A 10,758-nucleotide genomic window follows, 5' to 3' on the forward strand; every position below is an offset into this window, starting at 1 on the left:
TCTCTTCTTCAGCCTATTTTCCTTTCCTAGACACATACTGTATGAGGTCCGCATGAAATATCATTTCACATATTGATTTATGTGTTAATGCATAATATTACTGTATAGTTTTGGGTAACATATCTAGTAATGCCCTGTTTTGTAGAACATTAATAATTTACATAATCACTTCTAGAAAAATTTGTACCTGACAACATCAAGATAGACCTTTAGGAATGAGCAATATGCCCTACAAGGTTTTGTGATAATCAAACCAACAAACTTGTTATCTACATTGACATCTATATTATGACCATACAAGGCTTTTCCTGCAGTTGTGGGCTTCATCCTGACATCCTGCTCTACCCCTTTACTCTACTGCACAAACCTCTGGCTCCAAAAATACAACATGTTGGTGCCCAGAAATCCCACTTCCTAGGGTTAAAACAGGCTAGTATAAAGTCAGTGATTGACATCACGGTGACTTTATCCATTATTTTCTATAGTCTACGGTGTCTGCTCCCTGTATCATGTTAACAGGGTAGGCCTACGGAACTCAGTTTTCATTAGACACAGACAGGATATAAAGACATATATATATTTCTTGTCTTTTTGCTTTCCCCTCTTGACAGTGAGGCTATAGAGCAGCGACTTGGATCTGGGACTCAGTGTCTCAAGGAAACTTCAGCAGAGCAGATGCATCAGTTATGGGGGCTGGAGTTTGTAGGTTGTAGACTTACAAATAATTCTTACAAATTCTTAGAAATATCAACCTTGGGATCCCTGGCCTTCATAAAGAAATAAATGTAGTAAACAGTCACCAAAAGACCATCATTGCAATGATTCAACTCACCACAGACATCATTTCCTGAGACAGAGCATGTCAATAAAGATAAGCAGAAAAACTTCAGATGTTATCATTGTGTGCTGCATCAGTGAGGTATACCAGAAACCTGTGGAGGCAAAATTGTGCTAGCTAGATAAATGCAATATATGTGATAAATTGGCTTAAACCCTAATAATATAAATATTATAGCATAGGGGACACAGAGATCTAGGATACATTATACCTGCAGGCCTCTGAATTTATGGGGAGTGGGGAAAAAATACAAAACTGTGGGTCCTTATGGCTTTAAGTTTCTAATTAAAAGCTGAAAACACTTATCATTTTTTAGAATGTATGAATTTTCCTTTCCTAGACACATACTGTATGAGGTCCGCATGAAACCAAGCCAGACTCCATGGAAAACAGTAATTGTCAAGGAATTTAATTTAAATGGAATTCTGTTCATTTTCTGATACTTCTCATATTTACTGAGATAAACCACATAGAAGTTCTGATACTCTCAAAAACAACCATATACTACTTTAATTGTCCCTTACAGACAATTTTAACATCTTTTTGTTATCTTATTGTATCTGTAGCATTAAGGCAGCTTTTCACATACAGCAAGCTAGTTTTGTAGGCCTAAAAAATTGCACCCCACCTTGCATGCACCTTATAAAACAAACAGGCATACTAGCTGTTGACCCAAGGTAGAGCTAAAGATAATCATTGCCCAGTATTAAAGGTGTTTTTCTCCATAGGCTGAAACTGGTGAAGGCAAAGCAAACACCTATGCAGTCATTTTTTTTTCTCCAGCTTGTTCAGTACACCATTGATTGAGCACATTGTGACAATGACATCGCCTAAATGCTTGTACACTCTTAAACAATATTTTTGTGACATTTCAATAGCTACTCTTTCAAGTGCCACTACTCAACTTTGCACAGGTATGGAAGACTAAAACATGAGAAGCAACAGGTACATGTTTGCCATTAAACAATCTCCAGTCCTAACCGGAAACTATAAATTCTGAGCCTTAAGGTTCAGTATCCGCCACACATCTCAACTGTTCAGGGTAAGGCAACTTTTTACATGTGCTGGCAATTGTTAATATGTCCCTGTGCATTTAAAGTCTTAACAATTTGTCTTTGGTCATTTTTTTTTGTCTCCAGGATTGTTGTTGAACTCGAGGATGCTTCACACAATGATAACATCATCTGGGACTCTGCTCTTACTGCTGTTGATAATTTCAGCTACATCAGCTTTAGGTAACGATAAGGAACAGAGTTATTGTGTTGTTTTGTGATACACAAATATACCAAAAACTAAAAAAGAAGTGACAGACAAAATGCCTTGATCTCATGTCTTTTGATTGTTTTGGGAAGCAGAAATGGAGGAGGGATCTGGCTTGCCTTTATGTGATACCTGCAGAGCAAACGAGATGTGTCTGCAGAGCAGTAATGGATTGACCTGGAGTTGTGGGAAATATGGTGAGAGCCAGGAGAAACTGAGAGCAACTGTATCGTACTGTCACTTTGTCAGCTTGCACACACTCTTGTGTATATTGTAAACTTACTGTATGTGTTTTGCTCTGTTCATTTTATCAGGCTATAATCAGTAATGGACAAATGTAGCTAATGCTTTGTCTTATAAACACAATGACAATTTATGGCCTTTCACAGTAGCCTACATTCTGACACACATTGTACAAAAACAGAATCTGACATAGTACAGCACATTTTAAAAGCATGTTTGTTTTTCTCTCCAGTCCCAGAGCTGGCATGTGGGAAACACTACCTGGAGGTTGGCCTGTTGAAAACGCACCTGGAGGCAGCTGGTCTGGACGCTTCTTCAGCCCACCTATCTGACCGTCTCTGCTCTACACACAAAGACCGAAAGGGGACAGTTTGGTATCAAGTGGAACGCAAGGTGGGAAGCTGTGGAAACACTCTGCAGGTACGCTGCTTGAAACAACCTGGTAGCTGTCATTCTGTCATATTTCTGAAAGGATTATACTGTCTGTGGGCTATTGGGTTATGAGAAAAAGAACTGACTCCAACACAGTAGCTCATTTTGTGGCCTTTTTTTTTTTTTTTTACCGCTTTTTTGGCCGTAAACATTATAAACATAAACATTATCCCCCATTTTCTCTGGCTTCTTGGCTGTTCCTTTCAGCCTATCAAATGTGTGTCAACAGCTTCCCATTCACTCCTCTCAGCAGCCATCAGACATTTTACTCCAGGTTTTTGCCCAGTGTGCTCACCTCACTGCACTCGTGGTCCTGCATTTCACTGTTAATGCCTGCCTCCTCAGTGACAGGTTTACCGATATCCTGCAAGCTTTGGTTTGTTACCTGCTGCTGGACTTCATGTTACTGATTTGACAGACTTCTTAATCAGTTCTCCCTCTCCTCTCCTCTCCTCTCCTCTCCTTGTGTTTCCTTAGACAAACAGCAGCCATGTGACCTACTCCAACACTTTATTTGTCTACCCTGCTGGTCTGAGTCGAGTCAGCCCCTCTATGGACATCCCCTTTTCCTGTGTCTACCCCATTGACCCTTAGGCTGCAATCATACTCCCTGCTCAAACATCTGTTCAGTTGCCTGATGCCCAGTGCATTTCTCTGTGAACTGAAAACCAGTTCAACCAACTCTGGAATTATCTGCAAAGTGGTGTTACGAGAATTTCAGGCACAATAAAATCTGCACTGGTGATTTGTAGGGTTAGGGTGAACAACACTTTATTTGCACTGATAATTGCTAACATGTTAGCTTCCTAGCAAATGTGCGACCTGTTTCTTTAGTAAGCTCCATGCTACTATGATATTTTAATAAAACATAAACATCTGTGTTTCTGTAAATGGCATTATTGTTAGAAACGTTGCTGTTGACACTGATAAACAAAACCAAAAATCAAGTGAATCCTGATTTTTTTGTGATTAAGGGTTAAATTGGGATTGGGAAGGTGGGGGAACACTTGACAAGTGGGACAACAGGCCCAGAGACTGGGCCAATTAGTGTCCTCCGTTGTTGTGACCAAGTCACATTGAAGGGTAACTACTAGGTCTGGTCCCTGGGACAGCAAGAATCCACCTTCTTTTGCTGCCAAGAGCAAAACACATGGCATTAAGGGAACCCGAATAGAGTCAGATTGATTCATATCCAGTTAGAACTGTGGCTGTGTATGCTCCAACAAGAGTAAATAACAATGGTATCAAGGTAAAAAATGTTTAATTTATATTTATGGAGCATTTTTTGCATCAGAGAACTGAATATAGCAAACAATGAAAACATATACAAAGTATACACTCATAACAAACTATTAAACACACAAAGGTTGTGGAGATTGGGTAAATCTTATTCAGTTAAAGAGTAAAGTACCTTTGCATTACCTTAAAATTCACTTAGTTGCATTTAAGTAATTTAACAAACAAATGTGGACATATGAATGAAGTTATGAATGGTCATTGTACCTTGCAAAAAGTATTTAACGGGGACACCACTCCACCATTTCTGAATTCCTATATGCTATTTTCCTTGATTAAGACAGACTGTACAGATGATTTAAGTTTATGATTTAAACAGTAGATTAGTCAGTAGAGGGGGAGTCAGCATTAGTAAGGCTGATGCTACCATCTAAGGGATGGTCAGGGTTTATGTGAAAAGTGACATTGGTAGCGGCAGGAGGATTTGTGGAAAAATTGGCATAAACAGAGAGCAGAGCATCTCCTGTGTCTCAGGATGCATTTCCTCATAGATATTTTCTTCATGACTACCCTGGAGAGGGAGAAACAGAAGAATTAAAAGGGAAGGGAAAGCCACAAAAAAGAGAGAGACCAACATTTTGTTTTTTCCCAACTTTTTTTCACACAACCTGTGTGTTGGAGAGACACATTGGGACAGAGAAGGACCACAGCTCTCCCTTTTTCCCTTCCTGTTTTCCAAACCTGTCAGGGATCGATTCTTTGAGGTAATTCTTTTTTTTTTTTTTTTAATTCTCTTTTTATTGAGGTTTTTACATTATTACTCACACCTGCCTGCCAATTACACCCCCTAGCATGTTCCCAGACTCATACATCCACATCCTCAACCTCATTCCCCCTACACACAGACTGACAAACAAACATAAAAGATTGAAGAAAAATACAGACAATAAAAATGTATGGCATACTAAAAAGTAATACAGAAGAAATTAATAAGTCACACATCAGTGTGGACTCGTATACGCCCATGTTAGCACTATATACATATCCTAGAGTCGCAAGCACCTTGATGCATACAAGCACAAATGTAGGCCTACACGTAAAAATAACAAAAATTATTTGAAGGGGTTGGTCGTGTGGTCAGACTAGCAGAGCACTTATTTTGGAAATGCATTATATAATGAATTCATGCCTATTTACATAGAACCTTTAAAATGATACATCACATGAAACATTTTTAATGAACAGGTCAAGGCTATAGCCAGTCAAGTCATAGAGGATAGGAAAGGAGCCCAGATTTTGTCATATCTACTCATAAAGTCAATGTTACTATATATGGCTATTTCCAGTTTAGCTATTTTGGCAAGTGCATTAGACCAGTCTTGAATAGTAGGAGCGGAAGTGTCTGTAAAGGCTATAGCCAACCACTTGCTATTAGGTTGATTTACAAGCCTGGAGAAGATAACAAGTAAGCAAACTGCGGGATCTGGATCTATTTGTGTTCTTGTTACTTCACTAACTCTTTGAAAAACCTCAACCCAAAAGCTCTTAATTGTAACACATCTCAAACCATGTGCAGATAGGTCCCTTCCGCATTTCCAGCAGGTGCCTGTAGGTCTGAGGCCAACCCTATAGCTTGCTACACCACCGGACCCGTGTAGCTTGTTACACAGGATCATACGCCATTTAAAGAGCTCTCTGGATTCTTGTAAAGGGGAGATAAGAAGTTCCACTGGGCTGAGGTCAGAGATGTGCCGACTTCCTATACTACAAGACAGAGTATTGCCCACCCATGGCTTGTTTACCAGGAAATAGTCCAATCTGGAGTGTGAATTATGGGGTACTGAAAAAAAGGTATAGTCCTTCTCTGTCGTCTTTGAGGTAATTCGACCACTAACTGCATTTACCATATGTCTGATATTCTACTCAAAACAGGACACACGTCATGATTCCAGGTGATGTACAGTATGTGAATATGTATCTCTGAAACACTAATCTATAGAACAAAATATATAGTGTGTGTCTCACCTTCAGCATTACTTGCCTGTGGATGGTAACCACAAAGACCACAAGCACAGCGAAAATGACTGGCACATAGATGATGTTACCTGAATCATGGAAACATACAAGAAACATCAAACTTCACAAAAAGTGAGATGGGAGAGTGTGCTCAGTGATGTTCATCTGGACATAACAGTACCTTCTATGCCTACAAGTTTTTTCCAAAATAAGCTGAACCAAACACACAAAGTTTTACCGTGAATTGTGGGTAATGGGGTCGGTGGTGCTCCATCTGCAACTGGAAGTGAAATAAATATTTAAAACTCTCTGTAATTCATCAGTTGCTTAATTACACTGTTAAAACACTCAAGAGACAGAGAATTGCTTGAGACATATGGGCAAGAGTGAGAAAAGAAGAATAATAAAAAAGAGGGAGAGAGAGACTGAGAAAGAGAGAGAAAGAGAATGAGAGAGAGAGAAGATGGGCAAATGGGAAGAGATGTGACTAATCTTCACAAAAAGGATTTTGTGGTTATAACAAGGAATATGCTGACACTAATATAGGTGAGGGGAAAGAATAATTTGTCATTGCAAACTCATTTGAAACAAAAAAATGTTAGTTACTTCAATGCTCACATGAAGATGCTGCTTCCTAAGATCCTAATCATAGTTACTCACATGTTCCACAAAGGAAATGGGCATTAGGAGGAGAGAACAGCTAACTAGGATGTGGTGACATAGTCATAGTCAACAAAAACTGCTAACTTATTTGATGCTACAACTTAAAGATGTACCCCAAAAGAATCAACATAAATCAGTTAGTTTATGTCATGAATTAATGTTTGTAGTTGTTTGTGTACACCAAGCTCTGAAACATTTTTTCCCCCTCTGTTCTCCAGTAAAATGTAAAATATACATGGACGTACTCATCTCACCTACAATGATGTCAAATCTTCTGTGACTTTCAGGACTCCACTTTCTACCGGTGCCACACCAGTAGATGCCATTATCCTCATTCGTCACATTCCTGATGTGCACTTCGAAAAATGTCTCTGTAGAATTATCCTCCAGAGAAAATCTTCCAACTGCCTTTTTCTGATGTGTTGTATCAACCATTTTTTTGCAGTGATGAGGATTTTCTCCTTTGCAGAAGAACTTTGTATTGTTTTGATGATTACTTGGATATGGACACCCGAATGTGGCATTCTCCCCAACACGAAATGTTATTTTGGAAGCGTTGGAATCTTTCCAGTCTGCAAATAATTTTGACAAATTGATAGGGACAGAGGGTTAGCACACATACAAATGCTGACTGACAGCAAAAACTAGAAAATGTGGCAAACTTCAAAGCCTCAAAATCTGTGTGCTTGGTTGACAGAAAGAGAAAGATGCTTACTTTCAACGCGCAGCCAGACCTTTGTGACGAGAGCGATGTAACTCCCCTCAGCCGTCTTTGTTTTTACGCCACACCAGTAGGACCCCTTATCTTCTTTAGTCAGATCCTGAATGGTCACAGTGAAGGATTCGTTATTACTCTCAGACAGAGAGAATTTGCCCGGTTGGGAAGGGGTTGAGTTTCCACTGGAAATTTTTAAATCACAGACTGGAGCCTGCTCCTTGCAGAAATATTTGATGCTTTTCCGGTGGTCCTGTGAGTAGTTGCACCTAATGGCTACTTTTCCTCCCGTGAAAACATTGTGTTTAACCGTCTTTAAACAGCATGAATCTGTCAGAAACACAGAAAACAGCTCAATCCTGCAATGACTCAAACTTTTGGATTAGGGAAGTGTTTTCATTACTAAAATTGTATTCCCTTACCGTTCTTTATGTACAAATCCACTTTAGTATAGTTGCTTTGAGCAGCAGCATTTTCCACTTCACATGTGTAAGTCCCCTCATCCTCTTTCTCCAGGTCGCTGATGGACACCCTGAGATATTTCTCTTTATCAGCCAGCAAAAATCGAGGCTTGGACCCACAAATACTCTGATTTTCACTTCTCATATGATCAACCGCATGTTCATTTTCTTCAGAACCCATCCTGTTTTCTTTGTTAAGGCATTTTCTCTTGTCTCCATCTTTTTCCGAATATTCACAGTTGATGATGACTTTACCTCCGGAGTATGCTCGCACTTCAAAGGAGCTCACACATCCTATAAATCAAGGAATGCAAATACATAGAAGATCTGTGCCTCACTTTTTAAAAAATCTTTTTTAACATGTCTCAATCAGCAGTAAACACAATATACAAAAACCTGGCATGGTCAGTGGTGATGATACAGATGAAAACATTTTCAAAGAATTATTATGAATGATATACCTGTGATGATGGAGACGATGGCGATCACAGTGATTCTCATCTTATGGCTTTGACATGCTCAGCTTTTTTCTCTGACAGGCTAAGTGTGCTCTTCAGTTTTGTTTGATTTGATTTGAGGAAACGGCATACAATCTTATTTTCCTTGAATAGTATAGTCTTAATGCTTTAATCTAACCACATGCCAAAGTCTAACCATTCTTATCTCACTTCTGCTGCTTCCTTCCCCCTCCCACCACTTTGCTGTGACAGCTTCTTACTCAACCTACTACCTACTTCCAACTTTGGACTGCATGTTTGGTTAAGAGGAATAGAAGAGCCCCCTCTTCAGACCAGGCCGATGAAACACTCACAGAAGAGAGAGATACTGTGCATACTGAGAAATTATGACTTGGATAGTTATAGGCTACTTGTTTTGGTATAAATGCTGCCAAACAGAGCAAAATCAAAGATCTGCTGGTATCTCTATCAGTATGTTTCTCTTGTAAATCTTGAGAATTATATGTTTGTACAAAAAAATACATTTAAGGGGTTTTTGGTAATTCTCAGAAATCATTTTGTGATGTTACAATTGACTGGATTGGATGGGACACTCTTTCTCTTGATGTCTATTTAGTATACAGGATGTGAAAGAATGACCTGTCTAGCTCATTCAGTTTCTGAGTTGATGAATGTGTTACGACAATCTCTGTTGTTTAATAGAGAAAAACAAGTGTAACTGAATATTGACTGCCAAAATGATTCAGCATTCACAGCCAAACAAACAGAAATCACTCAAGGAGTAATTAAAAAACTGTAAAAAGAACAAAACAAAACAAAACAACCTAAAAACATGTGAAATAAGCATTGATGAAGAAAACTTGGTCAACGTCTGGATTAAAATATGATTTATTGTCATTGTATGAATCGGTAAGAATGAGTAAATAAAATGTTTGAATAAAGCAATGTGTGCATAATTAATAATTATGATAATTATCAAGGGTTAAATTGGGATTTGGAAGGTGGGGGAACACTTGACAAGTGGGACAACAGGCCCAGAAACTGGGCCAATCAGTGTCCTCCGTTGTTGTGACCAGGTCACATTGAAGGGTAACTACTAGGTCTGGTCCCTGGGACAGCAAGAATCCACCTTCTTTTGCTGCCAAGAGCAAAACACATGGAACCCTGACAGAGTCAGATTGATTCATATCCAGTTAGAACTGTGGCTGTGTATGCTCCAACAAGAGTAAATAACAATGGTGTTAAGGTCACAAATGTTTGTATTTATGGAGCAATTTTTGCATCAGAGAATTTAATATAGCAAGCAATGAAAACATATACAAAATATACATTCGTAACAAACTATTAAACACAAAAAATTTGTAGAGATTTATGGGCAAATCTCTGGTATTCAGTTTCAGAGTAAAGTACGGAAGCCCTGAAGGGCAACATGTAAAAAAAACAAAAACTGCCCTTGCTTTCTCATACTTCATTTTGTGGTAGCAGTATCTCAAAATGTGTGACTGAACATTTAAATATATACAGATACAACTACTACCTAACCCTAACAGATAATATATGGATACTATGGATCAGTCCCTGTCTGTTCATCCGTCTGTCCGTCCATCCGTTGTACTGTCACACAATATCTTTGACTTTACTTTACTGAAATTTTATGAAATAGGGACATATGACGTATGTCATTTTTTCATGTAGGCATTTTCAAAATTTTACTAATTGGGCTAAGGATGGCCCTACAATACGATATCTTGACTGCTGCTGATTGTTTATTGATGAAACTACGATTTGTTTGTGACAGCATGAATCATAAAGCTCTCGAAACACCTAGATTCCAGGTTTTACAGACCTCGAAACACTGTGCAGTCTTTTGAATCTCTATAATCAGGGTGTCTCCAATCCTGGAAAAAAGGATTTAAAATCTCTGAAGTCTCTGTTTCAAACCGCGTATCTCATTGGTGTGTCCATGCCTATGAAGGTAAATATGTTGCAAAATGCGAGGGCTTGTAGACTTGATGTGAGAACTTGTAAAAAACAATGTGAGAACTTGAAGAACAAAAATGAATGTGAAGTCACAGAAAAAATATTCACAAATGTGTAGATTGATATTTACATGAATACAATGACAGCTGCAAACTTGTAATCCAACATTTACTCATATTTATTTATTTTATTTGAGTCCATTTTCCAGTACAACCACAACCCAAGCCAGGGTAAGTTTCTTCCAAAAGCTTTGTTTTGGTAGGTTAGTACTGTGATTACGCACACCACCAAAACCTCACATTCCTTATAACGTGTAGTAACGTTAGCAAAATGAGAGTGAATGCGCACTTTGACTAACGTTAACTATGTTAGTTAACTAATCACAGTACTAACCTACCAAAACAAAGCTTTTGGAAGAAACTTACCCTGGCTTGGTGTGCCATAAGGTTAGCGGAT

The 10,758-nt window shown here is 38.7% G+C and overlaps 1 protein-coding gene across 1 annotated transcript; it reads right to left on the reverse strand.

Annotated features, from left to right (window-relative positions):
- Positions 1 to 4,201: 4,201 nt before the first annotated feature.
- Positions 4,202 to 8,421, reverse strand: LOC139654322 (polymeric immunoglobulin receptor-like). Its single transcript, XM_071531419.1, has 7 exons — positions 8,326 to 8,421; positions 7,826 to 8,158; positions 7,404 to 7,733; positions 6,943 to 7,260; positions 6,264 to 6,305; positions 6,035 to 6,114; positions 4,202 to 4,580 (listed from the first exon to the last, which is right to left on the reverse strand). Exons 1-7 carry the CDS (start codon positions 8,363 to 8,365, stop codon positions 4,458 to 4,460), a joined length of 1,266 nt encoding a protein of 421 aa, XP_071387520.1. The 5' UTR covers positions 8,366 to 8,421; the 3' UTR covers positions 4,202 to 4,457.
- Positions 8,422 to 10,758: the final 2,337 nt, after the last annotated feature.

The sequence above is a fragment of the Centroberyx affinis genome, unplaced genomic scaffold (genome assembly GCF_046629955.1).
Source record: "Centroberyx affinis isolate AG114_WGS23_722 - 3 ecotype Tasmania unplaced genomic scaffold, CSIRO-AGI_Caff_v1 ptg000141l_1, whole genome shotgun sequence".
Classification (NCBI taxonomy): Eukaryota; Metazoa; Chordata; class Actinopteri; order Beryciformes; family Berycidae; genus Centroberyx; species Centroberyx affinis.

Excerpts from the sequence above, each read along its gene's own strand:
- LOC139654322 (XM_071531419.1), bottom strand. The coding sequence starts at position 8,365 with ATGAGAATCACTGTGATCGCCATCGTCTCCATCATCACAG. Across the intron at positions 7,734-7,825 it reads GGATTTGTACATAAAGAACG|ATTCATGCTGTTTAAAGACG; the intron begins GTAAGGGAATAC and ends TGTTTCTGACAG. Across the intron at positions 6,306-6,942 it reads AAGATTTGACATCATTGTAG|TTGCAGATGGAGCACCACCG; the intron begins GTGAGATGAGTA and ends TTTCACTTCCAG.